General features: G+C 40.4%; 3 protein-coding genes and 1 long non-coding RNA gene across 13 annotated transcripts; 2 read left to right on the top strand and 2 right to left on the bottom strand.

The window, feature by feature from the left end:
* Positions 1 to 1,088: 1,088 nt before the first annotated feature.
* On the bottom strand, positions 1,089 to 8,109 carry c7h17orf67 (chromosome 7 C17orf67 homolog). 9 transcript variants are annotated; one of them, XM_034687910.1, is made up of 5 exons: positions 7,433 to 8,109; positions 5,581 to 5,728; positions 4,176 to 4,276; positions 2,157 to 2,277; positions 1,089 to 1,329 (listed from the first exon to the last, which is right to left on the bottom strand). In XM_034687910.1, the coding sequence occupies exons 2-4, from the start codon at positions 5,633 to 5,635 to the stop codon at positions 2,161 to 2,163; spliced, it is 273 nt and encodes a 90-aa protein (XP_034543801.1). In that variant the 5' UTR covers positions 5,636 to 5,728; positions 7,433 to 8,109; the 3' UTR covers positions 1,089 to 1,329; positions 2,157 to 2,160. The 9 variants fall into 9 exon arrangements, with proteins under 9 accessions (XP_034543801.1, XP_034543804.1, XP_034543803.1 ...); XM_034687913.1 differs by having other exon boundaries at positions 7,696 to 8,109; XM_034687912.1 differs by lacking the exon at positions 7,433 to 8,109 and adding an exon at positions 7,128 to 7,336.
* Positions 6,692 to 20,017, top strand: dgke (diacylglycerol kinase, epsilon). 2 transcript variants are annotated; one of them, XM_034687900.1, is made up of 15 exons: positions 6,692 to 6,792; positions 7,285 to 7,326; positions 7,716 to 8,215; positions 8,707 to 8,866; positions 8,948 to 9,067; positions 9,195 to 9,338; positions 9,473 to 9,630; positions 10,806 to 10,854; positions 10,991 to 11,104; positions 11,291 to 11,362; positions 14,319 to 14,446; positions 14,633 to 14,744; positions 15,877 to 16,072; positions 16,157 to 16,181; positions 16,377 to 18,966. In XM_034687900.1, the coding sequence occupies exons 3-15, from the start codon at positions 7,764 to 7,766 to the stop codon at positions 16,420 to 16,422; spliced, it is 1,776 nt and encodes a 591-aa protein (XP_034543791.1). In that variant the 5' UTR covers positions 6,692 to 6,792; positions 7,285 to 7,326; positions 7,716 to 7,763; the 3' UTR covers positions 16,423 to 18,966. The 2 variants fall into 2 exon arrangements, with proteins under 2 accessions (XP_034543791.1, XP_034543792.1); XM_034687901.1 differs by lacking the exons at positions 6,692 to 6,792; positions 7,285 to 7,326; positions 16,157 to 16,181 and having other exon boundaries at positions 7,507 to 8,215; positions 16,377 to 20,017.
* On the bottom strand, positions 19,840 to 27,489 carry LOC117815891 (E3 ubiquitin/ISG15 ligase TRIM25-like). The gene is made up of 9 exons (XM_034687899.1): positions 27,364 to 27,489; positions 26,347 to 26,983; positions 25,488 to 25,583; positions 25,098 to 25,331; positions 24,516 to 24,684; positions 24,318 to 24,377; positions 22,769 to 22,951; positions 21,343 to 21,378; positions 19,840 to 20,572 (listed from the first exon to the last, which is right to left on the bottom strand). Exons 2-9 carry the CDS (start codon positions 26,962 to 26,964, stop codon positions 20,334 to 20,336), a joined length of 1,635 nt encoding a protein of 544 aa, XP_034543790.1. The 5' UTR covers positions 26,965 to 26,983; positions 27,364 to 27,489; the 3' UTR covers positions 19,840 to 20,333.
* On the top strand, positions 26,056 to 27,576 carry LOC117815898. The gene is made up of 2 exons (XR_004631862.1): positions 26,056 to 26,187; positions 26,373 to 27,576. It is a non-coding gene; the product is annotated as an uncharacterized LOC117815898 (long non-coding RNA).
* The last annotated feature ends 305 nt before the right edge of the window (positions 27,577 to 27,881 follow it).

Below are 27,881 nucleotides of genomic sequence, written 5' to 3'. Positions count from 1 at the left end.
CCCGTTAAAATTATTCGTCACAGGTTAAAACATGACTGAAGCGTTTCTATTTTTTAAGCCTGTTTCACGATAATCAGGGCCTCGAGGTTACCATATCAATTATGGGGGTAATTTTCTTTCTTTTTCTATTTGGACCACTTCTAGGTCTTTTATTGCAATAATAGGCCTACATTAAAACAAAATTAATGCACACATAATATGCGCTATTTTAAAATGAGGCCTCTAATCTTTAGGTGAGGAGGCCACGTTCTGTGGTCACAGGGGGATATAGCCTGCAGGCCCTTGGCTGACTGAACGGATCACCTCATTCAGCAGACACGGCCGGGAAAAAAAATCACAGAGGTCCGTAGTTCAGCTCAGAAACATGTAATAAGTCATTCGATTTCTAACCACATGGCTGCAAAAAAACCCATTATACTTTAAAGGCCTTCAAAACATTTTAAACGGTTTAACTCTCTATTAGCTCTAGAAACGGCAGGTCCCTTCATCCAGGCTTTAATGTGTATTTCTGGGTCGATGAATTGAACACGCAAGTGCAATGGGTTAGGTCGGCTGTAATGCAGTCCATGTACATATACACATACTCATACTTCAAATAGACGTTTTTTCCCTAAATTCACGTCTTTCAAGGAATAGGCCTGTTTTTAGAGTGTGGCCCATTGATTCAACATCTGCCTCTGTAGGCTGAGTCTAATACAAATAAAAGACGAATCATCTACCTAAGTTATGCCTTACATGCACATGACTCATTTTCATAGATGCATGGTGATAAATGTGCAGAAATTCAAACAACTGTCATAGAAACAATATTCAGAGTGCTTTTGAAAACACAACGGGTCCTGGCCTCGGACGCACTAACACGCAGATCGAGCCGCGTTTCGTCTGACAAACATATGGTACTAAAATAAATGCGAAAGGGTTAACTAAACGCATAGCGTAATCTTTATGCAAGTGACGCCTCCTCATTTATATATTATGACCTGGGTGTTAGCAACAAAACAGAGCTGTAATAAAATGTAACTGCAACCTTTAGCGTCACCAGTCCTCCTTCCTTGTTTATTTATAGAATAAAAATGAGGGCACAGCAGTCCCACAGAGAAAGCATTGTGCATTCTGTTTATTCGTAAAAGGAAATACATTTCACTCAGATACATGAAACATGGTCAGGACAACAAAAGCAGTCTAAAGATTATATTACACTACACAGCTGTAACAAAGATTATATGTATGGCCATTATAGCAGCCATGGACATTTCAGGAGAGATTATTTCATCTTTTCATTTTCGTTGTTGCCATCTTTGAGTCCATGTCGACACCTCTGGTTCATCACTGGGAGGAAACACAAACAAAGAACAGTTCAGACAGAGATGCTCTGTGAAGCTTTATTTCAGCAAACATGGAGCACATTTCAGGATCACAGAAGTAACAGTCTGATGAGACCAGCATGTGCTTCTGTAGAGGAGGATAGATGTGATCATTTATACTGAATACAGAGCATTACCAGGCTTTATTTCTGAAGTACATTTTAAAGGTCCAGTTCAGCTTTTGTGGAGTTTGAATCAACCTCAAGGCCTAACTTATTTTCTACATTTATTTTCTTTAAAGCAAAGAAATATAAAACCTTGAAGTGTTTACAGATGATTTGGCCCTATTCAAAACTATTCTTTCTAAAATAACCTCTCCTCTTGGCATCCATCAAGAATGAAAGAATGTTGTTTTTGAACCAGTTTGTGTTTGGATGACTGAAACAAGATAACAGAAAGTGTCAAAAAATATTGCAAGATCTGACCCAGATAGAGCTTTGTTTCTGAGGTTTCCTGCTTGTGTCAAATCACCAAAACAGAAGATAAATATCTCAACAGCAGTGAGAAACACTGAAGCAAGAACTTCAGCTAACGAAGGAGAGACAGAGTAAATTCAACAGGCTGTATACAGTTATAAATGGAGATGAGTGAGACTTTTTGCTGTGCAGTAAAGGTCTGGAGTTGCTTTGAAACGTGATCAGGTGAAATGAGTTGTCTTTTGATGACACATCTGTAATTCTAAATATCTGTTTAATTCTGGATGGAGGACGGACTTGTTTGAACTAATTGATAAGAGCAAAGTGTTGCATTAATGTACACTAAGCATTTGGAGTTTGTACTGATTGTTGTGACCTCATCAGACAGGGTAGCCGTAGTTCCGGTCACAGCGAGGGTAGCAGTGAGGGTTCAGCCAGTTCTCCATGTTGATTTCCTGGGCCCTCTGATCCAGAGCCTGCATGTGCAGCAGATGCTCCTGCAGAGAGGAACCATTTTAAGAGGTGGAGATGTATTGAAGTAAACAACAGAGAAAAAATGTGATTAATACAAATGAGACTTGTACAAATGAAAGTGAATGTCAAAAGAGTGATTCTGTTCTGACTCAGGACTTCTGCCTCTCATTTCTGCAACAAACCACAACAGCAGAATAAACAGCACAGGACAACTAAAAGTGAAATTACAGAGATGAGTAGAAGCTAAACAGAGGAGAGCATGTCTGGACTTGTACTGCCACGATGGGTTGCATTCAAAGCATCACAAAGTCATAAAGAGAGACATGAGGTTATGGATACTGATACTAGAGGAAGATTTTCTGCAGGTCAGGATGGGTATCAAAGAAATCACACAAGCACAGGGACAATGGCAGAAGGTGTTCGTCTTACTCTGCAAACTGACCTGGGATTCAGAATGTGAATGCAAAAAAAATGATTTGTAATCTCATCAATTAATGGTAAATAATCAGGATCTTTAGGGGCTCCTAACCTTGTGGTCCCACTTTGAGTCTCAGGCACTGTAACAGGTGGAGTATCTAATGGAGACTATTTAGGTGCCCTTTTTTAAATAGGACAAACAGCTTTTTCTATTCAGAGCATCAATATGTGACATACTTTACCTACAGGGCTCAAACTGTGTCCTTATGGGATCATTTTGAAGTCAAAGTGAAACAGTTTTTAAGGCGGACTCAGTCAAACAGTCATATTTCATCTTGTGCTTCCTGTTTTACAATATTATTACATTTTTTTTTTTGCTTGGTTGTGATATCTGTTTTGTGGTTGAGTTTGTACTTTATTGTCTCCAGATCCTTTATTGTGGTTTTCTATGTTTTTCAAAGCCCCATGCAGGGACGGGCATTGCAAATCAGTTCAGTTAATAACTGCTGCAGTGTATAGCATCACTTCACTGCCTTCATATGTGTCCTTGAACAAATAGACATCAAATTAATAAATCAATCAAACCATCTATTAAAAAAAATCCTCTGATAATTTACAGCAAGAGAAATGCTCAGATTACATGATTTAGTTAAAACGCAATGTGCTCAGCTACAATCTTCTCCTTTTTCACCATGATTGTGATATATTATAGATTTTTAAGGGATTTTAAATTAATAAATTGAATCATAAATAAACTCAATTAAAGTACAAAATTGTTCTGCACAAGATCTCTGTTTTTTCCTTTTTTTCTTTATTGATAGCACTGCTGAGGAGAGATAGGAAATATGGGGAGTAGAGAGTGAGGATGCAGCAAAGGGTCATGGCCGGGATTCGAACCAGCATTGCTGCAACAAGGATTATTGGACACAGTCAAACTGCTGGGTCACCAGGTGCCCCAACCTTGTTTTGTTTTTTTCAAATGACAATATCAGCTTCAACAAACAGGTAAAAGTATTATCCAAATTTTAAAAGGAATAAGGAATTAAATTCTTATAAAAAATTGGAAGTAATAACTTTAAAATATAACAGCCCACAGTGTAAATGTCCATTATGATTATACTTTTGTAACACACTACCAACAACATATCAATTTATGTAAACCCCCATGTTTAGCATCAACAAGCTCTCCTCATAAATGGTTTGTAAAATACTAAAGTACCTGAGGTTTTTGATGATGCAGTTTTGGAATGGCTACTCCTCCATATACAATGCCTTATTGATATATGTAATAATATATAAAATATAATGCAAACAGTATAATCAGCTGTCATGAACTGTTAATGCTTCTGCACAGGGGCTTAATGCAGCTACATAACAATATGCTTCGTTTTTGTAGTGCTCATATGAAGGAAAGAATTAAGTGTTATTCATAGATACAAAACTCAACAGTCACTTCTATACAATCTATAATATGTCTGTGCTCTTTGCTCTGAATGAACCTTACCCTCATTGGCTCGTCGGGATGGCCAGCCTTCATTGGAGGCTCCTGCCTCTTGCTGCGCAACAGCTGCTTAGCGGAGTCCTCTGTGATGATAGGGTTGGCATCTGAGGGATAGAGAAAGATAAGAGTTTAACTGCAATGATACCAGATGTTTACTCTCATGTCTTGTGACACACTAGTGGGTTCAATACTTCAACTGGTGCTGGGAAGAAAGTAAAATGAAGTGGATAAAATAAATAAAGAGAGAGGTTCTTATTTCTATTGATGTGCACATTTGAGTGTGTCAAAGCTTGTAGAATTTTTACATATTCTTTTTTAGGACACTCAAAAGTTAAAACTGTCTGCTCTGAGTTTAACCTCTGCCTGAGTTATTATTATTTTTTTTTACATTGGTCAATAGCTGTTTGCTTGCTGGCTGAGTATTGACTAATCAGTATGACATTCCTCTCAGTAAGAGCTGTGTTCAAACCCATGAATGCACCTCTCACCACTATCTGCTGCTGGTGAGCTGTGGCTGACCTGGTCTGTTTAGCCAGTCCATGTGAGGCTGTTTATCTGCCAATGCAAGTCTCAAGGGGAGCAGCTCATAAATTCTCTCTCTCTCTCTCTCTCTCTCTCTCTCTCTCTCTCTCTCTCTCTCTCTCTCTCTCGATCTCTCTCTCTCTCTCTCTCTCTCTCTCTCTCTCTCTCACACACACACACACACACACACACACACACACACACACGTCTCTGCAGAGTGTGGGCTCTCTGCCTCCCTCTCTCTAACCCAGTCTTGCATTGGGAGACAGGTTGTTTGTTGGAAAGGTAACAAAGTGCCCATTCATCTTCATGTCTCCCCAGGGAGTCCGGGTCCACACAGCACATGACCCCAGCAGGCAGCCACGCTGACTCTCTCTTCCTCTCCTGCCAGAGGAAGCTGCAGTGAACGAACCCAGCTCTGTCAACACAGGGTCCAAGCTGCTGCCTGGGCCCCTACAGCGACGTGGCAAAACACTCCTGTGCATTCTTGAGTTATCTCATTAAGAAAACCTGATTTTCAATATTTAGAAACTGCAGCAGTTGAGAAGAATTTCACCACTTAATTTTTTTGTCGGTAGCAAAAATGTATGAGGAAATTAACCAAGGATGGATGGAAATGCACTGGCATTAAATGTTCTGTTTGTGCAAAATGTAGCAGTAACATTAAGCTAGTAATAAAATTCCTTATGCTTTATTAATTTTGCATTAAGATGAAGTCATGCAACAAAATGTTGGTGCAAAATCCATGCAGAACTATCAGAAAAGAGGTCAAAGCTTTTTGAAATTTGCCTGATGCATATAAAGTGTCTTTCTGATTTAAATGTTGCCCATAATTCATAGTGACAAGCTGCTTCTTTTCTCAGGTAAATCCACAAGTGTTTCTTACCTGTATAGACGGTCAACAGGACCAGGCACAGCAAAAACACGACCAGCTTCTTCATCTTCTTAACCTTTCCCCTGCTCAAGCCCTCTCTGCTCTGAGGTCCCGACAAGAGTCCAGGGGGGGTAAAGGGGGAGATCTCCTCCTCCTCCTGCTGTAAGTCAGACATTGTCACACACCTCCTAGTGTTACTGAGGAGATACTCACAATTTTAGAAAAAATATTTACTTTAAGTATAAACATTTACTTTCATTGAAGTGAAGCACATGTCTCATAATATCACAATTTCTCAGTTAAAACGGTTAAAAGCACCCACTGGTTTATGAGGCAATGAGGAGGTCGTCCACTAGATGGCAATATTAACAGTTATTTGGACAAAGAATGTTCTTGATACTGTTTTTAACATCTCAATAAATGAAGCACTGACTTCATGAAAATGTAGGCTACTAGACATCTTCTCAGTGCAAGTATTAGCAGGGAAAAACTGATTTTACTTCTCTCTGATAATATTAGATTTTTATAAATGTAAAGCAACGGGGAACTCAACCAGCCTGTATATTATGTGCTATTTCAAAATTGAGATTTCTATCTGGTGGTTTCAGAAGATATATTTATGGCACTTTGGGAGTATTTGTTCCACTAAACTACAAAATCTTCCCTCTGATAAAATGTTGTCTTTTTTCAGTAGCCTAATCACAATATGGGCCTTCATTGAAGTTTTCCTTGACCAAATCAAACACAAATCAGCGCAGAAATGCCGGCCTGACCCGATTCGATGTGAGATTTACGAAGTCGAGTACAATCGGTGTTTAATATGTTCATTTTTCTAATTCACTTCTGGATTGGAGTGCAGCCAGAGGTGTTTGAAGGATGACGACACTGTGCGTCATGGTTTCCGTTTCCTGCCTCTTGCCGCCCCCCGTGCTTTACGCACACGTCTTCATTACCATGCCCACTGTATTGATAACGTAGTTGGGATTAATTCCTGGGGCAGTGAAAGCTTTTGTTCTCTCAATGTGATTATCTGACACGCTGAGCTCAAGGTAAAGTAAGAGCGCATGCGCGCTGTGGGCGGCAACATTTACGTCAGGCGCTCACAACCAGAGATGATAGAGAGAGCGAGATGCTACCCTTCCTAATTCTGCGTGGTCGCTTGAAAGTGACCAGGAAAACAGGAAAAAGCTGAGCCCATAGGCTTTTTTCGCCCACAAGACACAGGTAAACGAAAAACACTTCTAGGGGCTATAGTCTATACACAGATGCTCAACTGGAAGTGTTTTGCTATTGGTGGCTGTTGGTATATGCTAACTTATCAAAACAGTCTCAGCCCATGGTTAATTCATAGTCTAACAAGTAGTTAAGCACTATTATATGCTAATTTGTGCTAATACTAAATCAAATATTACCATATCTTTGCTCACCAAAAACCTGAAGCACAGTTTTCTTGGCAAATCGCATGGAGAGCAGTTGTAGTCATCCAATATGTGCATGAAAATCCTCAACAGAAACAAACAACACAAAAAACACTGCCAGAGGTTCATTGAGTGAGTTACCTGTGTTGATGTCTATAGCAGACAAATAGACTTCTTACCATGCCCCTTATATTAGATGACTACACTGCTTAATGTAATATGAACAGGTGATTTAGCTTTTAGAGATTAAAGCTGTTTGATCAGACTGTAAACTTTATTCTGTTGTAATTCATTTTAGAATGGGACTATGCCATGGACGCCATGCCATAACGCATAGTAGGTACAATGACCAATCCTCTCCTATATTTGTACATTTACTAATAATATGTTGTCATAATAAACATAGGCCTACTTCAAGTCAAGATGATACGTTTACTTGTTCATACTTGTACGCATGTGCGTTTTTTTCTGTTGTAGAGCTGAATTATCTTGACATGGATATTCTCTCTGATGAAGCTATGGTAGTGAGGTAGCTCATTGGTCCAACGTCACATCGCTGTCTTATGTTTATGGCTCGTTATCATGCTCGTTATACATGAAATGTTCATATTTAAGCTTAAAGTAGTGCCAGCATCCGGATTGTGTCGGAGACCATGAGTGTCGCAGAGAAAACGATGCGTATGTCCTGTCTTTACTCCTTGTTGTTTACTTAGCTCTCCTCCGTATTAGTTTCCGCTCTTTAGCATCACCCATCACTCTGCTACCATCCCAGCAGCGATGTGCACGGAGGGGAAAGAGTTGCAGGACGATTGCGGCTCCCGGGAGGAGTGGACGCTCCTCTTCTGGACCTCTCTGGCCGTCATCGTCCCGGTTATCATCACCCTGTGGTGCAGCGCCCAGCGCTCCAAGCGGAAAACGCACATGAAGGGTTTCTTTCGTAAGAGCAAGCACGGCTGGCACTACACAGACCTGTTCAACAAGCCCACCTACTGCTGCGTCTGTACGCAGCACATCCTTCAAGGGGCTTTCTGCGACTGCTGCGGCGTGTGTGCCGACGAGCAGTGCCTGCGCCGGGCTGACCGTAGCCTGCCATGCAAAGAGATCATGGCCTCCTCCAATGCTGAAGGAGCCATTGAGCACCGCTGGGTCCGAGGAAATGTCCCCCTGGCCAGCTACTGTGCTGTATGTAAACAGCAGTGTGGGACCCAGCCGAAGCTCTGTGACTTCAGGTAGGGGATGCTACAGGTGCAGATGAAGGTGAATAAGACCATTTCAAGTGTGTATACTACAGATCAGTGGCTCTGTGTGCGTAGAATACAAGTTTTTAGTCGTAGGCGAAGTCTGGAAAGCAAATATTTACACAGATATTGAAATGTTGCCTATAATGTAAAGGAAGAAGGCGTCAGCCACCTGCAATGCTGCTTCAACATCCTGAAACTGTCATGTCATTAAAGTGCGCAGCCTCGTTTCATTATAATTTGTCTTTAATTTGCTCTAATGGACTGCTTGTGATGAGAGACTGCACATGCTGGCATAATCTCATATTTCAGATAGATTGCTCTGCTAATCCCAACAATACGAGTTTCACATGAGAGAGGTCAGTGTCAGGGACAGACCAGAACCCCTGCAGCTGGAAAGGGGTCAGGTCTCTTGCTCCTTTCAGCAAGAGATGCTTTGTGAGTGTTCATATTCTTCTAACAGGTTTGTGTCTGTCCCTCAGGTGTGTGTGGTGTCAGTCCACGGTGCACGATGACTGCATGGAGAGCATGGATGATGCAGACCAGTGTGACCTGGGCGAGTTTCACAGCCTTATCATACCTCCTCACTACCTCTACCGCGTCAACAAGCTCCGCCGCCGGCAACCTGACGAGTACGCCAAGGTGCTGAACAGTGGATTCATGCTGCTGGTTTTATGGAGCGTATCAGAGCTGTTTTAATGTCATCTTTGTTTGTTTGTGTAGCTGGCATCCTCCTGTGGCAGTGGCTGGACTCCAGTGTTGGTCTTGGCAAACACACGCAGTGGTAACAATATGGGGGAGGCTCTGCTGGGAGAATTTCGCACCCTTCTAAATCCAGTGCAGGTGGGTCTGTGATTCCCTCTGGTTTGACTAAACAATCCTTCATCTGAACCTGCAGTTTTCATATTTTTTAAAGTTTGGGATAAGTTAGTTCTGTATTTTTGTAAACATCTGACACATCTGTCTTCAGGTGTTTGACCTGTCTGAGCTGACTCCATCCAAAGCCCTCCAGCTGTGCACCCTGCTGCCTCCTAGTAGTGTCCAGGTGCTGGTGTGTGGGGGTGATGGCACAGTGGGCTGGGTGCTTGATGCCATAGATACCATGAAGCTGAAGGTGAAATGGGTTTTATTTCATTGTATCATCTTTTTACAGCTCCTCAACTTGGTATCACATCCTAATTTATTCTCACCTACATAATACCACCTTTGTAAACAGATGTCTGCTGTTCTGTTATTTTCTGTTGTCAGGGTCAAGACCAGTTTATGCCCCGGGTGACTATCCTGCCCCTGGGCACAGGAAATGACCTTTCCAACACTTTAGGCTGGGGTGCCGGGTATGCTGGAGAGATCCCTGTGGAACAAGTTCTCCGTAACGTCCTTGATGCAGAGGTGGTCAAAATGGACAGGTGGGGCATTGGAACGAGTTTAATAAAGGGAAGCTTTTTAGCTTCACATAGATAGTTTTTTTTTTTTATTGTAAATTTCCTCAGTCTGAAAGCTGTTTAATGTCTTCTGTTAAGACAACATCTGTGGAGTTTTTGTGATGAAATGCATCTTTTATTAATTTATGGGAAACTAAAATGTTTACTTTATGTTGAGCTGAGTTGTGTTTGGGTTTTAGTTAACGTGTAGAACACTAGGCTCATATAGTCTCTCAGTTAGGAAGTTTAAAAGCTTGAGTATACATGTTCCTTTTGTCTATTTAAACCTGATCATTCAATCCCTTGATTACTTTCAATTGCCTTCTTTGAGAAACATAATGAAAATTAGAATTTCTTGAAAATAAGAAAATGGAACAAGTTCATACACACATAGATGTCTGTACAGTAAAGGAAACCATAGGACAAAAAATATTTAAAAGAGAAATACAATTAAGCTACAAGAAAATTCAAACCTGTGCATAGTCAGGGTAGACTTCCTGATATAAGTATGTTTCAATGAGACAGGAGACAGCAAACACTGTGTCCCAGTCAGTCTTTCAGCTGAGCCTCTGAAACAAACAAAGAACCTCTCTGCAAGGATCTCAAAGTGCATGCCTAAAATAAATCAGTAAAATCATGTAATCTGTTCCAAAAGTTACAGAGAGTGAAAACAGGATTCATGCAACCTCTTTTTTTCTTGTATAAAGCCTGTCTGCTGAATTCTGCACAGTTTAAAACAAACTAACAGATTATTGGTCCAGGCACTTAAAGAGGCTGAGGTGGGAGCTGAGATGCTATGATCTGAAGGTGCGTTTAGTTGTCTCTGAAATTTGACTACCTTTAAATTTGACAATAAATAATTTTGTTGATGAGTATTTCACCACCAGAGGGGAGGGATCTTTAAAAGAGAATTTCAAGCATTAGGTACCATTTACAGAAAATATTTTAAGTACTCAAGCAAGGAATTAAAAAAATCAGTTTTTTTCAGATGTGTTTCAGTGTTTTAGGTTACATTTTTCTAAATTGAAAAGACTTCATTTGGTGGTCATAGACTTCTGACCTGTTTTTTAAATCCTGGCTCTGGCCTTGGATTTCATTCATTTCTGCTAAGTACCTTTTATTTGTAAGCCTATATTATTTGACCTATATTTCCTCTCCAGATGGAAAGTGCAGGTGGCTTCAAAAGGCCTTTACTTCCGCAAACCAAAGGTGAGCCTCATCTCTCTCTCTTAACTCTAGACTATATTCACAGTCTTCTTCTTACTTGCAGTCATGTTGGTTATCCAGGCTTGATGTGATGGGGTTTTTGGTAAGTCTTGACAAATTTCATGCATGGCATCCTCAGGTTCTGTCCATGAACAACTACTTCTCCGTGGGGCCTGATGCTTTGATGGCGCTCAACTTTCACACACACCGTGAGAAGACCCCCTCCTTCTTCTCCAGCCGCATCATCAACAAGGTCAGAGTCTGAACCGCATCATCAGAATACATGAATCACATGCAAGTGTTTACTGAATTTGACTATTTATACAAAAGCCTTGCTTCTGAATATGTTGCTTCTGAATATGTTGGCTGTGTGTTTCCTTTCTGAGAGCATGTTATATATATATATATATATACTAAGCCGTCTTTTTCTGTGTCCCAGGCCGTGTATTTCCTGTATGGCACCAAAGACTGTTTGGTTCAGGAATGTAAAGATCTGGATAAGAGGATTGAGGTACAGCAGCCGCTTTCATGTGATCCACTATTGTGATATTTCTTACCTCACTCTTTTCTGAATGGAATCAAAAATAATAAGCCAATGCTTTCAACATTTGTGATATTCATGTCTGAAAAAGGTCAACTATACCTCCCACTTCAGGACGCTCTCTTTCTGTCCCAGCTGATCGCATGTTTTGATTTCCTGATTTCTTGCCCAGTGGCTCATGCTGATGTTTACATGGGACTCCAGGATGTTGAAAAAAAAATCTAATCAAATTTATATGATAGATATGATGATTGTGATGTATGTCAGGATTAGTGGGAATTACTTTTTTGCATCACAAATTACATTTCAATTTAGAAAATAACATGGCATGCCGATTGTTTGATTATTTACCAAACAAACACGTTTTCTCACTTCCTGATATTTATTTTAAGCCAGAGCATCATTGCAGCAACACAGTACTTTATTTTAATCTTTTTTACTCATTTTATTTTTACTCTAATGAAAACTGCTGCATTTGTGATTTTGATATTGCACTTTGTTATATTGCATTTTTCATATTTTGATTAATTGTGTAAGTATATGTATTACTGTACACACATTGTAGTGATTTTAATATTATATTATCTCTTAGCAAGAGCTCAAGATTTCTGTTTCTATGTTAAACTATCCCTTTTAATGTACACTACTGTTCAAAAGTTTGGGGTCACCCAGACAATTTTGTGTTTTTCATGAAAACTCACACTTTTATTTATCAAATGAGTTACAAAATTAATAGAAAATATAGTCAAGACATTGAGAATGTTAGAAATAATGATTTTTAGTTGAAATAATAATTTTGTCCTTCAAACTTTGCTTTCATCAAAGAATGCTCCCTTTGCAGCAATTACAGCATTGCAGACCTTTGGCATTCTAGCTGTTAAGTTGTTGAGGGAATCTGAAGAAATTTCACCCCACGCTTTCCGAAGCACCTCCCACAAGTTGGATTGGCTTGATGGGCACTTCTTGCGTACCATAAGGTCAAGCTGCTCCCACAACAGCTCAATGGGGTTGAGATCTGGTGACTGCGCTGTCCACTCCATTAAAGACAGAATACCAGCTGCCTGCTTCTTCCCTAAATAGTTCTTGCATAATCTGGAAGTGTGCTTTGGGTCATTGTCCTGTTGTAGGAGGAAATTGGCTCCAATCAAGCGCTGTTCACAGGGTATGGCATGGCGTTGCGAAATTGAGTGATAGCCTTCATGATTCAAAATCCCTTTTATTTTTTTACAAATCTCCCACTTTACCTGCACCAAAGCAGCCCCAGACCATCACATTACCTCCACCATGCTTAACAGATGGCGTCAGACACTCTTCCAGCATCTTTTCACTTGTTCTGTATCTCACTAATTTTCTTCTGTGTGATCCAAACACCTGAAACTTTGATTCATCCGTCCGTACCTTTTTCCAATCTTCCTCTGTCCATTGTCTGTGTTCTTTTGCCCATATTAAACTTTTCCTTTTATTGGCCAGTCTCAGATATGGCCTTTTCTTTGTCACTCTGCCTAGAAGGCCAGCATCCCAGAGTCGCCTCTTCACTGTAGACGTTGACACTGGCGTTTTGCGGGTACCATTTAAAGAAGCTGCCAGTTCAGGACCTGTGAGGCGTCTATTTCTCAAACTAGAGACTCTACTGTACTTGTCTTCTTGTTCAGTTGTGCACCGGGGCCTCCCACTTCTCTTTCTACTCTGGTTAGAGCCTGTTTGTGCTGTTCTCTGAAGGGAGTAGTACACATCGTTGTAGGAAATGTTCAGTTTCTTGGAAATTTCTCGCATGGAATAGCCTTCATTTCTAAGAACAAGAATAGACTGTCGAGTTACATATGAAAGTTCTCTTTTTCTGGCCATTTTGAGAGTATAATCAAACCCACAAATGTGATGCTCCAGATACTCAACTAGCTCAAAGAAAGGCCAGTTTTACAGCTTCTTTAACCAGCAAAACCGTTTTCAGCTGTGCTAACGTAACTGCACAAGGGTTTTCAAGGTGTTTCTAATCATCCATTAGCTTTCTAAAGCGATTAGCAAACACAATGTACCATTAGAACACTGGAGTGATGGTTGCTGGAAATGAGCCTCTATACACCTATGTAGATATTCCATTAAATACCAAACGTTTGCAGCTAGAATAGTCATTTACCGCATTAACAACGTATAGAGTGTATTTCTGATTAATTTAATGTTATCTTTATTGGAAAAAACAGTGCTTTTCTTTAAAAAATAAGGACATTTCTAAGTGACCCCAAACTTTTGAACGGTAGTGTATACAAAATAATTAAATGTAATTGTTGATAGGCATTCCTACTATAAATTGTATTACACATCCGAAAAAGGAGTGGGAGGAAGTAATACTTCCCAGTCCCCCCCCCCCCTTCTCCATTATTAATTAATTTTCAACGATCCAGTCAGCTTCCCTTTCTATATACCAACATGCAATAGTCATCTTTTGTTAAAGACTAAGTTCCTCTTCCTAGGGATTGGCAGTTCACACTAACTCTGCTGCTGTTGCCTGGATTGCAGGATAGGGCGTTGCTCCACTCTTCTCTATCAGAGATGGCTGAGGTCCAGTAGATCCTCAGGCTGTTCTCACATCCGTACCCACTAACTGTCATTTTTTGCCCGACTTTGAAGACCAACCCGAGACAGAAAGTAATGTTTTTGCCACAGTGTCAACAGCACATGATTTTGATTTTGATTCGAGATCAGTTTGCCCCGAGCAACACCTTTGTTGCTGAGAATGAATAATTATTGGGAAAACTGTTGCAATTGCTTTTTATGGCTTTCCTGCAGTATATTCATCACCCACCAGGGGGCTGTGCCTCACAGCAGAAATCACTGGTTACTGTGTAGTTTTTGAAAGGATGCATTATAGATCTGTTAGCCTTATTTCTCTCTTCTTGTGTGTGTATTTGTGTATGTGTTCCCACCACAGCTGGAGCTAGATGGAGAGAGGGTGGTGCTGCCCAGCCTGGAGGGCATCATAGTCTGTAATATTGGCTACTGGGGTGGAGGCTGCAGACTCTGGGAGGGTATGGGGGATGAACCTTGTCCCCCCACACGGTAAGAATACTTAGCATAAGCATACATAGAATTATTACTAATAGCACAAAGGAGGCATTTCTAAGCTGCAGATATGTCACATGTCCGAAATAAGTAAACAGAATTTATCTCTAGTTATTGTTAAGTGCTGTGTCATCATAGCTAGAATCAGTTAACAGCAGTGATGTTTCCTGTGTCACCCTGCAGCCTGGATGATGGTCTGCTGGAGGTTGTGGGTGTGTTTGGCTCCTTCCACTGTGCTCAGATCCAGGTCAAGCTAGCCAATCCTGTACGACTGGGACAGGCTCACACTGTCAGGGTGAGGAAACACAACACACTCACACTTACACAAACACAAACACAAACACATTACAATTATGTTTATGCTTCCTGTTTACCTCCATAAGTGGGCATTGAGAGAGAAAATAACACGTAAAATTAGGTTTCACTGCTATGTGTCATCACAGCTGTGTAGAATCTAATTTTCACAGATCAAATCAAACATATACAACCCAGCTGCTGCATGTGCACATGAACAAGCACGCCCTCTACTTCATTTTAACCTCATTGGCATACATTGAAGATTTAGAGCACCTCCTAATGACAGGCTGTGGTGTAGGTCAGAAAGCTCACCTCATCCATGTAAACATTAACTTTGGTGAAACTTCAAAAATACATGTCCAAGAAATCCTTTTCAAACATGGTTTCTTTCTGTCATTATTGTTGTATCTTATCATGCTGACTCATGTCCACGTTTCCAATTCTGAGGAGTATAAATTCAATTTCCTTCTGATGCTGGTTGGCACAGTCTACAGTGGAACAGCTTGTTGTGTCACTGCGAAACAGGAACTAACAGGAAAATGTTTCATTCATTAAATTTAAAATCTGGAAGGTTAAAAACATCATCAGAGCTGGATTTAAGTGGCATTCTTTTCTTTCACAATCTCTAAGTGAATGTTAATCTTATTGAACCAAATTGCAAATGTGTATTTTGACTCTTCTTTGCACATAAGACAAGGTACGCTTTGTTTTACATGTGTATAAAAATCTAAATGTGTAAGTATTATCCATGAGGGTTTTATGTGTTAATCCAAAGCAGTGCTACACATGTCTAGCTTTAAATGGTGGGTATGCTAAGGCTCTGCAGTACAATGTTTCTGGTGCTAAGGGCAGCAAGAGCCAGAGAGGAAAAACTCTGGGCAGCATTGCCGTACTATTTGCTACTGCTTTTGAAAACTGTTGCTGATGATACTGACAAAACTCTATATTTTCATTACTTTTCACTTCTGGCTATAGCAGTCAGAGAGAGGGACCCCCACATTATTAAAAGACAGGAACCTTTTTGAGCTCTAAATGAGGTGGTGTAACATTGACACAAACACTGACACTACAAAAGTATCCCCTTCAGAATGCAACTGTATTAAGGGTACGGTGTTTAATCTCCTCTCCAGCTGGTTCTCAAGAACTCCAAGATGCCCATGCAGGTGGACGGGGAGCCATGGGCCCAGGGTCCCTGTACCATCACCATCACCCATAAGACCCAGGCCCTTATGCTTTACCACAGTGCTGAGCAGACAGATGATGATGACGAATCAAGCGCCTCTGAGACAGAGAGCCCCACCCCACATGACTCACCGCGTCCGCCAGGTCCGACCTCTGCTTGTGCATGACTCAGCTGACTTCATGTGACCTGAAGCTTTCTTTATCTCACTTACTTTGTTTTCTCTACAGCCCAGTTTCCATCAACCCCTCATTTGTAAGGCACTTGTTTGCTTGCTCTCCTCTGAGATCTTTAAACGCACTCATACTGACGAGAATAGCTCTCAGTTTCCTGTGTAAACATTTAATTTATTCTCAGAGAAATCAGATTTAGCAGAAAGGATGGTGTGGAAGTGGGTATGTGTGATCTGCTTTTCAACATTTCATGTTCTCTGTTTTTTGTAACCCACAGCTCAGGCAGTACCCTCTCCACAGGTGGGACAGTCAGGAGGAGGTGAATGTTAAAGAGAAAGATTGCTGTTAATTTGCACTGATCCTTTGTGCCATAGATGTCTGTAGTCAACTATACTATATTTATTATACATGCCAAGTGCAATCTTGCAGGTATTGGTGAGCCATTTTTAACAAGTTGCCCAAAGTCAATTGACCGAACCTCTTTAAAGCCATGTGAAAATCAGCAGAGAGATGAAAAAGCAGCAGTGCAGGAAAGAACTGCAGTGAATGTGAAGTGGAGATTTAGTTTCAGAGGTATGCTAAGCTTTATCGCCAATAATAATATTTTATATTCAATAAGAGCACAAACACATAGCACACATATTTTCTGCAAAGTATTGGAGCGTGTATAGACTCCAGTTGATGAATAGTCGACCTGTACTGAACGGCTGTTTAATTCTTGTTGAACATTTTTAAGTATCTCCTGCATTTATACCCAAGATAAGACTTTAGGATGTGTGTACTGGCCAAAAGGAAGTTATGCCCCTGTTACAACAATGCAATGTGTTGTCAATCACTGGACATTGATGCTGGTTTGTTTATGATGCACTGTCTGTAGTATCTCACCAAACCGCTGGTTTGTTCTCAGATGCAGTCTCAAAGTATTATGGTATTTAACTTTCCTGTAAGATCTACAGGATGCAGCCTGATTGGTGTAATCTGAAATGACTGCCAAGTTGTCCAGGGGGTTAATTTTGCCTACATGTTACGCCTTTTGTTTTTCCTCTCTTTTTACCATGTTCCTGCTGTTTACATATTTTGTGCTGCACAGTTTTGGCATTTACACTGATAAATACTGTAACACTGCTTAGAGCATAGGACTTGTATGAAATCATTACATTGACCTTTGATGTTGCTGCGGTTAGTGATCACTGCTGATGAGATTAAACTCTCCCTTAATGTTGTTTTATGTTATTTTAAGTAACGCTCTTGCATTACATATTTGAGTGTTACCAAACAGACACCACAGGGTGGCAGACCAGTATAGTATTTCTGTAGAAAGATCAAGTGTAGTTGATTTTCTACTTTAACATCTACCGGCTAATTGGTATGCCACCAGAGATATGTGCATGAACTTTACTATGTTGTGTTCAGGTGACATTTGTATGTGTCTTGGTTGCATCCTTCTTGTACTCTACATTCTGGGTGCAAGATGTTATTTGTCTCTCTGTCATGTATTGTTTTTGTATGTGCATTTCTTTTTGGACGGTCCTTTATGTTGCAGTATAGTTGCCTATTGCTCACAGCCATATAAGAGAAGTCTATAGAATGTCAGTTTATGCTTTCCTCTGAACCCAGAGTCAACATGCTGCTCATAGTCAGACTGAACAGGGATCAGTTTTAGCCGCGTGATGCCTATGCTTTTGGAATATGCTCCTCCTTGGCAGGTAACCAAGCTTCATTGTTTTATTCCCCTTTTGTTGTTTGGTGAATTTCCTCTGACTGAAGGACACCTGTTCTATCTTTTACCTTATCACTCATGTTTATCAGAGTTTGTTTATTGCACTGATGGGTTTTCAGCAACACAAGCAACCTGGCTTTAATTGAAAGTATTATTCTAAAATAAGATTCCTCATTAATTATTGGATAAATTGTGATGTATTTTGTTACAGATATTCAATGTCAGTTAATGATTACTTAAATTTTGCTTGTACTGATAATTGATTTAGAACCAAGTTTCATGCTGACCAAATGTCCTTAAACTTAAGCTAAATTGAAAGCTTACATGTTCAAAATTACAATACAACCACTACTCCAAACTAAGACTGGATACTGTGTAAAATTGAAATAAAAACATAATCTAATGGTTTAAAAATAATTAAAACCCTGTTTAATTGAAAATGGTGGACATAAGATATTAAATGTTGAAACTGAAAAGTGTTATTGTTTTATGAAATAGAAGTTCATTTTAGATTTGAAGCCAGCAATCAATTTCTAACAAGTTTGGATAGGGGCATGTTTACCATTGTGTTGCATCACCTCTTCTTTAAACAACTGTGTTGATGTTTGGGAACTGTGGAGACCAGTTTTGGTGTTCTGAATTTAAAATGTTGTCTCATTCTTGCCTGATGCAGGATTTCAGCTGCTCAATATTTCAGGGTCTCCTTGTTTTCAATGGGTGATAAGTCAGGACAAGAGTCACCAATACCTTCAGATAATACATTGTCCCATCGGGCTTTGCTGTCATCGACTCTGACAATTTTCTCTACAGGAAGGTGGCCTTTAAAAATCAGATGATGTCACTTTACGAACAACAAAGAATCTGTTAGGGAGTATATCAGGGTGGATGGGTATGTCAAACCCAGGACTTTCACCTTTAATACTGCTGTACATACATGTCCTGTGTGAAGACAAAAGTTATTGTTTACTGATTGACAAAGTATTGTACTTTAATTGTTTTCCTGGAAAAAAAATATGTGTTGGTGCTTCAACCTAGCTTAGGGTTGGCACTGATGTACTTAAATTAGGTTGAGGAAACAGTTTCCCACGTCATGATTCCCAGGTAGTTTTTTTTTTTTTTTTTTAGCCTTTATTGACAGGACAATTGGAGAAAGACAGGACATGTGGGGAATAGAGAGTGGGGGAAGACGTGCAGCAAATGGTTGAACCAGCGACCTCTACGACGAGGACTATAGCCTCTATACATGGGGCACTTAGACCGCTGAGCCACCAGCGCTTCCCCCGGTAGTTTTGATGTGTTAACGTGGTATGTTTGATACAGTGGGTGTGTCCTGAACTACTACACGGTTGTTTATTGACAGATAGCCCTGCTGTAGCTCAGCCTTTAAGTTAAACCACCAGGCGACACCAGCCAAACACAGAACTGTAGCATATTGTGCAGAACGTGCAGAAGAGCTATTCCAATGTGGCCAAATCCAAAAATTTGATAAAAGCAGCTTTGATATGTTGAGAGGTGACGACGTAAACCTGAGTCTGTGTCCAAAACAACTGCTGCACAGAGCATAATCTTTGTAAGTGACATCATGACCTTTTTTTTTTTAGGTGTTACAATCAAAATGCTTCACTCCTTTTGGTGATAAGAATTTATCTTAAAGCTAAACTAAATTAGTTTTTCCTGGCCTATCATAATGTCTCCGCTTCCTGGTTGCTTGTGTGGCTGAAAACTGTCCTGTCTTATGGTCAGGGTTGAACCTGACTGTGTTACTGTATTGACTGTTCCTCACTCATTCCTGTCAGTTTACTTTAATTGTTCAGTCTTGGTAGATGTAGTACAGTACAAATGTAAACTGAATTAGGCACCAACTTTTGTCTGCGACAAAACACTTTTATTATTACTAAATATTTAATTATGCTTATTTCAGTACTATTAACTTTTTGTTCAAAAGAGAGAAACTTTAAGATTGGTAGGAGGGAGCAGAAAAAGTTGAAGAGTTTTGAACACAGTAATAGAGGAAGCCTTATGCTGTTTCTGCGGAGGAGAAACTCTGACTTTATTGGAACAATCATGCTTAAATGGCAGAAAAGACAGTTTTGCAAAGTTGCTACCACTGGAAACAAAAACAGATTTTGATTGAACTGAATGTACTGAAGTGATCTTTGGAATTTGAAAACATACCCATAAATATTTTTTATATACAAGCCATGTGTCTGTGTGTTTATTGTTGTTGTGAGGAAGTTGAACAGATGCTGTCCTTTCACAGAGATCCCAACTAAGCTCCCATTCTGATGAAAATGTTATGATTGAATTTGTTAATAATTTACAGTTAAACAAATGCTAGCTCACTGTTTGGAGAAGTTGTGTTCATTTCCAAGGAAATCTTACCACACTTGATCAGTCATTTACTGATTTTATGAAGCAACAAACTTTTTACTGTACTTATAAAGCAACAAAACAGCCCTGTCATGTGATTTACTGGTGAACTCAACATTAACAAGCAAACAGCTGCTACTGGATCTACTTCTTGTTATGCCGTGGATTGCCTTTAGAGGATTTTCCAGATGAAGGATGGCCTTTAGGATTGTCCTTCTTTGTAGAGTCAGAGCCTTTGGCACCTGGTTTACCTCCACCAGGGGCACCTGGTTTACCTCCACCAGGGGCACCTGGTTTACCTCCACCAGGAGCACCTGGTTTACCTCCACCAGGGGCACCGGGTTTAGCTCCACCAGGAGCACCTTGGGGCTTTTTCTCTTGCTCTGAAAGAGAATATAAAAAAGGTCTCTGAGCAGTTTGCCTGTAGTTTGAGAGCAGTACCAATATCTGGACAGATTTGTATTCATAAAAACTTGTGCACTTTTTCTCAATTGATTCTGTTGAGAATAAAAATGACAGTCGGATTTCGTAATAATCCCTGAAAACAAATGTTTCTAAAATCGATTTCAGGGCTGCAACTGTGAATCAAACCGGAGGAGCGTCAGGTTTCAAACATCTTGTCACATAGGGCATGAAGGTTGTGCAGGGACAAGAAAGGATTGCAAGCGGATGTTTTTGGAAAGTTCTCTGTGAGCTAGATTTTTTAGACAGAAACATTTCCTGTGAAGTAATGGCAATGCAGACTTGCCCAGCCTAAATGCCTGAAGCTCAAAGTACAAACACTAATAATCAATCGGTGCACAAATGCAGATACATATGTATAAAAAAGTTCCAATTCAGAATAATTGAACCAAAGTTTTTGTAAGAACATTTAGAGAAAACAATGAATGCTGAACAACTGAAAATTCAAAATGTTTAAAAGTTTCAATGTTAAAACAAATAGCCATAAAATATGCTTCATGTATTATTTTATGATTACATTTTCTTTTTTAAATATCCTGACGAACAATAAATGCAAATCTGGTTAAGATGTTACTTTAATGTATCTAAGCAATGCCTAGATGCCTAGACCTTGCTAGGAAATGGTATTCATAAAACAAAAAAATTGCCATATAAAATTTTAGAATAAAAGAATATGAGAGTAAATACTCACTGTGGGGCGGCTTGTGACTAGAGTCACTTTTCTTGTCTGCAGGTGGAACACATAAAACAGGGTGAAAACATGAACTTACATCCTAATGCAGTATGTATACAGCCTTTGTAAATCGCTAAACATTTACATATCAGAACATGTCGTGCAGGACAGCAGCAACCTCAAAGACGGATATCTGAAAACCCAGATATACAAAATCAAAGCATTTCCATCGGTTGTTGATACATCTGTTCCTTTCGTGTTTTGGCTGGTGTTGCATGCTTTTGCGGCCTTCATCGGGATCCCTTTATGAACAGGCTGGGAGTTGGGGTTTTTCTCCTTTACAGCTGATGAAATTTTCTTTTTTATGGCTTTCTGAGGATCTGAAGTTTGGAAAATTCTGCAAGTTTGGCTCAAAGGTATTTTTTATGAATTGGGTCGATTGTTGTAGCCTGGTTGATTGATTGGATGATTCATGATTTTTCTGTTGCATAAGATATTTCATACATGCATGATTAAATTAATTTCCCTGTCTTCTTCATTATGTTGTCATGATCAATCAATCATTGCTCAAAAAAAGTTGGGAAGCTTTGCAAAATGTCACACAGTCTCTCACAGAGTGGTGATCCTCTTTCCATCTTAACTTCTGAGAGACTCCTGCCCTCTTTATATCCAGTCATTTTACTAACCTGTGGTAAATAACCCAAACATGGGAGATGTTCCTCCAGGTGTTTTGTTGTACATTTTAAAACTTTTTCTGTGTTTTTTTTAGTCCCTGTCCCAACTGTTTTTAGACCATTGACTGCATATAAAATGGACAACGCCACTTCATTTCCACCTATTCTGTGGCAGCACTGTGACCTACTTTTAGCTCTTAATTAGGGCAAACAGGTGCGCTACAATCAACCTTCCTTATATGGGCATTTGAAGTCAAAGGACTAATTAAGAAGGAAACCTTTGATTACACAGTAGCTGTGTACCAATTAAAGGGCTGCATCCTCTGAAGGGCGAAATTTAAGAATGATTGCATGCGTCAAAGGCTTTACATTTCATAGATTCCTTTAAATGCTGCCGACAATTGTGTTCTACTTTTCCTGTCCACAAAAGTTGCCATGAGTATATCCTCTGCGGTGTCAGTCAGAAGAGGGAGCTCTAAATCTTTGGCCTCAAACACTTTCATGGAGTCCATTTTAACAGTCTATGTATGAGAAGTGTTAATGCCATTACATTTAAAATTAGCACATTTTTGTCATAATGCAATTTATTTTTCATTTTCAACACTTGATTTGTTGTCTTTGCACTATTTCAATTAATTCAAGAGTTTAAATGATGTGCAAAACATCAAATCAGTTTTTATATTGTCCCCAAATCTTTCTGATCTTGCATTGTAGTAATCTGATAATCTTCACAGTCATATATGTGGTATGACTCTACGTTTATAACTTACATGTATTTGGTCCTGGATTGAAATGAGGACTCTTATGGGAGCCAGGGGACGGTGCAAACTGGGATTGATTCCAGCCAACATGTTGGGTAATATACACAGGCACAGGAACTGGCTGGTAGATTGGCTGGATGGGTGGAAGGTCCGGACTGTTGGACCTTGGCGGTCTTGTCTGCTCTGGAGGATCTGGCAGTTTGAAAGGTAAAAGGTGAAATTAAAACAGCTATTGTACAACCAAGTTTTGTGACAATATGCTTGTAAAACTTTTAACAGTATTAGTTCCAGATCCAGTGTACAGTGTTTGCCACAGAATGACACTGTATCTGGGGCAGGTGAATAGGCAAGGGGGCAGGGGGGTCTATCGAAAATAAGGAAATACATTATGTCATCCATCTATTTAAATGACTCCAATTTATCAAAAAAAAACGCTTCTCTTTCTACACACAGTGGCATGTCCCTCCCTGCCTCTCATTGTTTTTCTCTGCCTGTATGCATCTGAATTTTGTGGTGAACCAGTATTTTTATATCCATTTTTTGTTATTTTCACTGTGCACTTTTGGTTTTATTTCCCCTGTGTTTTTTTTATTTCAGAGGCTGGGCGTGGCTTCTAGGTGCTGGAGCTTCAAACAGGCACACCTGGTTCTCATCAACAATCAATCACCTGCTACAGTATTTAAACCCTGACTCTTCTTTTCCTCACTGCCTACAATGCGGGAGTGTGAGCCTCTGGTTGTAGCCTTTAAATTTAGTCTAGTGTTCTTAAATCATACTTGTTTTATCCCTGTTACTTACCTTTTTGTGTTTCTCCAGACTTCTGTTACCTCTAGCCTTTTAGCTGCAGCGCCTCTCCACCCAGCCTCTCACCCACCTACGTCTTTAGCTCCCCTCTCAGTTCTACCACTAAACTCCCCTCACCCTTTTCTCCTGGGTGCCTATGCCCTATCCCTCTCCAACCAGTCTCAATCTTCCACCTTCAACCAGCCAGTATTAACTTGAAGTTTTGTGGAGAATAAAGCCCTCTTCTTACCCTCCTACTTTATCTGTTGTACTGCTTTAGGGTCCAGTTGAAGAGTGTGCAAACAGCGCAACAATTTTATGACAAAATGAATGGTGCAGAAGGACATTTGCAACAACCTGCTGCACATCACTTTTAAAACAGCATTTTGAGAAGGTCCATATTCATATTCCATATTCAACAGGTGTCATGTCAGGTTCTGCTATCAGACTGAGTCAGAGTGATAAGGGATCGTCTAAATCCTGATGGTGATTTTTAAAAAGTTTAAAAATAGTCTTCATTATTCTTGAGCAGCCTAAAATATACATCAGCCTACTCACCCAGGTTTCATCTGTGAGTGGGTAACACTGGTGTACATGGCTTTGCACCTGAATAACTGCATTGACAAAAAATAGGAAAATACTAGCTGTTCCTTTGTGTTTCTTTTTTCTGTATCTAAAAATAAACCTGTCTAATCTTAACAGCCTTGGCATTGTCTCTTTGAAGCCGTCTACATGAACTATTCAGCTCTGTTCAGGGCCTTAGAGATGAACATACCTGGTTCAGGTGTGGCATTAGCAGTGCTTTTAGATCCTAAGACTGGCATAGCTTTTCCATCTGTGAATGGAAAATGGTGAAATGACTGCATCGATATATCACCTTATGTTAGTGTTAACAAATGATTTGCTCCAGAAAACATTCACAACACATCTCTACATGTAAAGTCCTTCAACATCTCCCACCGCAGTCAGTCACCTGGTTTTAGTGTCTGGAGTCTGGCCTCTACAGGCTGTTTGAGGACCTCTGTCAGGTGCTCCTTCAGGGTGGCAGCAAAGGCCTGGGTTGCTGTCACCTTCATGGAGTCCAGGTTGATTCGAGGAGGGTGAGGGTCAAAGTTAACAACCCTTGGCAAATCAAATGAGGCCTACAAAGAAAGAAAGGAACAAGAAAACAAGTTTTACTTGGCATGGCTCGTGCTTTGCTTGGATTACTACATGCATTGTTTTTTGACTGTAGCACTCTAAAGAGCCAAAGCTGATGTATTGAAACTGCTTTATCAAATCTGAGCAACAGTCCAAACGTAGATATATTCAATTATCTCACAGAGTAGAGCATTAGAGCCTCACATTTGAGAACTTATGTTTATTGCCATATCACTGAAGCTCTAGTTACACCCGACACAACTGCCTTACTAAACGTGATGGCTGAAACATATAAACACCCAAACAGCATTCAGTTCCTCTGACTCATCTGTTTGTCTTCAGGCTACCAAAAAATACCAACAGATCCCCCTCATTTTTACCTTCCCTGACTCTCTAAATATCACCATCATCCCACCTGAAGAAAGGCCAGGCTCTGGGACTGACTCAGTAGACTGCTGAGATCTTCTCTTGCTTTTCTCATCTTCTCTGCGTTCTCTGTAAACTTTTTCATGAGGTCCAGTAGTTTTGTCTGACTGTTCTCCAGCTCAAGGTCCACCTCATACTGGGCCTCTCGCTCCTCTGTAGCCAATATCTCCCGCATCTGCTGATACATGCCTGCTAATGCTGTCTTCTTTGTGGTTGATGCATCCTAGACCAGGTCCGTGACAGGAGATGTAGAAAAATACATGGACAAGTGAACAAAGAGACAAAGTCAATCCATCACATTTTCCTATTTAAGTGAAACAACTCTTTGATTTGTTTCATATTCCTCTCGGAAAACAAAATATAATCATTGATAGAATACCTTCAGCTTGCTCTGCATGTCCTTCATTTGAAACAGAACAGTCTCAGTCTTGTCAATCTTGTTGTCCAGCAGACCCAGCTTGTCTCTGAAGTTGGACTGCAAGGGCCAATATAAAGAAATTGAAAAACACCTTTGAAGTTATATTTTGGGGTCAGGAGGATAGAACAGTGGATTGAGAAGGAAATCAGGAAGAGCATAGGGAATGACGTGGAAAAGGGGCTGCAGGTTGAAATTGAAACCAGGACGTCTCCTTGAGGACTCCAGCCTCGGTGCATGGGGCACACGACTTAACCATTAGGCCAAAATGGTGCCCCTTGTTATAATGATTTCTGTCAAGAGCTACTGGTATTCCCCTGGCTGTACCTGAACATAGAACTAAAATCTGGACGTAGTCTATGAAGCCACCCATCACTGTCACAGCTCCAGATTAGTCAAATGTTATTTCATTCTCTCATGTTTCTTGTCTTGTGTTTCCTGTCTTATTTTGATACTCAACAACAGGTCTTTTGACTTCCTGCCCCTTGTGTTTCCCACTCCCTGGATTACCTCAATGTGTTGCACCTGTATCTTGTTAACCCTACTCCCAGTGTGTATTTCAGCTCAGCCTTCCCTCCCTTCTTTGCCAGTTTGTCTTGTACCACGTGTCAGTGGTCCAGCCTTGGTTTTCCCTCATGTTTGTCCAACAGTTTTGACCAGTTTGGTAAGTTTGACTTCAGCTTTACTTTGTGATTTATTCACAAATAAACCCAATCTCCACATTGTAGGCCTGTGTCCTTTTTTAAAGGGAATCCCTCACAACTCTTAAACTTTGAAACTACAGCAGTCAGTTAATGTGAGTTTTAAAAGATATAAAAAACACCTCTTTCTGGCTCCTCTGCTCCTCAGGGGAAATGAATGGGCAGCCTTTGTGGACCTGCTGGAGGCACAAGCTGCAGATGGGACGTCCGTGCTGGCTGCAGAAGAACTCTATCAGCTTGTTGTGGTCCAGACAGATATGCTCTGACAGGTCCCTGACAGGCTGACGTAACTGGTGGAAACTGAATTTGGGATTTTCCCGATGAGGACGAAGGTGCTCCTCACAGAAAGAGACCATGCAGGTGAGGCAGGTCTGGGATGCTTCTGCCTCCATACAGGTGTCACACATTGAGGTGTCACACCGTATGACGTCATCTTCCTTTTCTTCTTCGTGGGTCTCTTCTGTGACCTGTTTGTCCTCACCGTCGTTGGACCTCAAGGTGAAGGTCTTCACAACAGTGCTGAGGACCGTGTTTTTCTTCAGCTCTGGTTTAGTTGGGAAAAGAGTCCGACACTGAGGACAGCTGTAGGTATCCTTCCAGCTGGCGAGAAGGCAGTCCTGGCAGAAGTTGTGTCCGCAGGGGAGAGTCACCGGACAGTCAAAGGGGCTCAGACAGATGCTGCAAGTCAGCTCGTCCTCCAGACTCATGAGGGAAAACTGACTCTCGTCCACATCGGCCATGATGAGTGCTCGGGTGAGGCTGTGAGGGAGAAACGAAACCTAACTTGTGAAGCGCACAAAAAGGTTTGTAAGGACATGAGCTTCACTTTTTGTCAGCTTCAAAGTCAGCTGGTTGGATCATGAGGGGACAAGAGAAACTTTAAATTTCCAAAACTAAACGGAATGATTTGTTTATTTTTGTAACTCTGAGTTACTTTAATGCAAACACTCTTTTAAAAATACCTTTATCAACACTTTAATGTAAAACAAGATGAAACAAAATACATTTACATCACTTCTTTATGCACTTAACTTTCTCAGTTAGCTATCGATGTATGTCCACCTTTTATTCTCTGTTTACAGGATTTTCAGCCTTTAACACTAAATGACCATAACAAATAACTCTTAACTCTCACATACCTTAAGTGCTTAGCTACCTGCAGATCAGAAGAAATACGGGCTCTCCCTGTGTGATCAGAATTCCGTGACTGCGACACAGCTCGCTCTCTCTCTCTGTATCTCTCTCTCTCTCTGCTCAAATCTATGGGTGTGGCCAAAATATTACACACTAAAAATATTGGTGGAGAAACAAATGTCATAGTTCTCTAATTATAAAGATCTAAAGCACATGAAGCAAAGTGTCGTTAATTGTAAACATTTTGTGCTTGGTAGATTGCACACGCCCTTGGCACTATAGGCACATGGCGCAAAGAGGTTGGATTAAGTCCCTATAGATTAGGTGTTTTGTGCGTAACTTGAATCAAACCAGTAAATGTCATTCAAGACTCAGTTATACCTGTATGCAGGCCTGTCTTATTCATCAGATTCTAAAATTTCCAAAATTTTACAAAAAATGCCCCCGCAAAAAAGGGGCACATTTCATTGTTTGTTTTAAATCACCTTTTGACCACCCAGTCATAAAAGCTGTGAAAAGCCCT

This window comes from Notolabrus celidotus, chromosome 7 (genome assembly GCF_009762535.1).
Source record: "Notolabrus celidotus isolate fNotCel1 chromosome 7, fNotCel1.pri, whole genome shotgun sequence".
Lineage (NCBI taxonomy): Eukaryota > Metazoa > Chordata > Actinopteri > Labriformes > Labridae > Notolabrus > Notolabrus celidotus.
This window is presented reverse-complemented; position numbering and strand designations above follow the sequence as displayed.

Coding starts and splice junctions, on each gene's coding strand:
- LOC117815891 (XM_034687899.1), bottom strand. CDS start 26,964: ATGGCCGATGTGGACGAGAGTCAGTTTTCCCTCATGAGTCTGGAGGAC. Junction 25,584..26,346: donor AGCAGAGGAGCCAGAAAGAG/GTGTTTTTTATA, acceptor TGGCCCTTGCAG/TCCAACTTCAGAGACAAGCT. Junction 20,573..21,342: donor TAGTCACAAGCCGCCCCACA/GTGAGTATTTAC, acceptor ATTCTCTTTCAG/AGCAAGAGAAAAAGCCCCAA.
- c7h17orf67 (XM_034687905.1), bottom strand. CDS start 7,064: ATGCACATATTGGATGACTACAACTGCTCTCCATGCGATTTGCCAAGA. Junction 4,277..5,580: donor CCTGTTGACCGTCTATACAG/GTAAGAAACACT, acceptor TCTATCCCTCAG/ATGCCAACCCTATCATCACA. Junction 2,278..4,175: donor ATCCCGACGAGCCAATGAGG/GTAAGGTTCATT, acceptor TCCTCTCTGCAG/GAGCATCTGCTGCACATGCA.
- dgke (XM_034687900.1), top strand. CDS start 7,764: ATGTGCACGGAGGGGAAAGAGTTGCAGGACGATTGCGGCTCCCGGGAG. Junction 14,745..15,876: donor GACAGGCTCACACTGTCAGG/GTGAGGAAACAC, acceptor TCTCCTCTCCAG/CTGGTTCTCAAGAACTCCAA. Junction 16,073..16,156: donor TGACTCACCGCGTCCGCCAG/GTCCGACCTCTG, acceptor TTTTCTCTACAG/CCCAGTTTCCATCAACCCCT.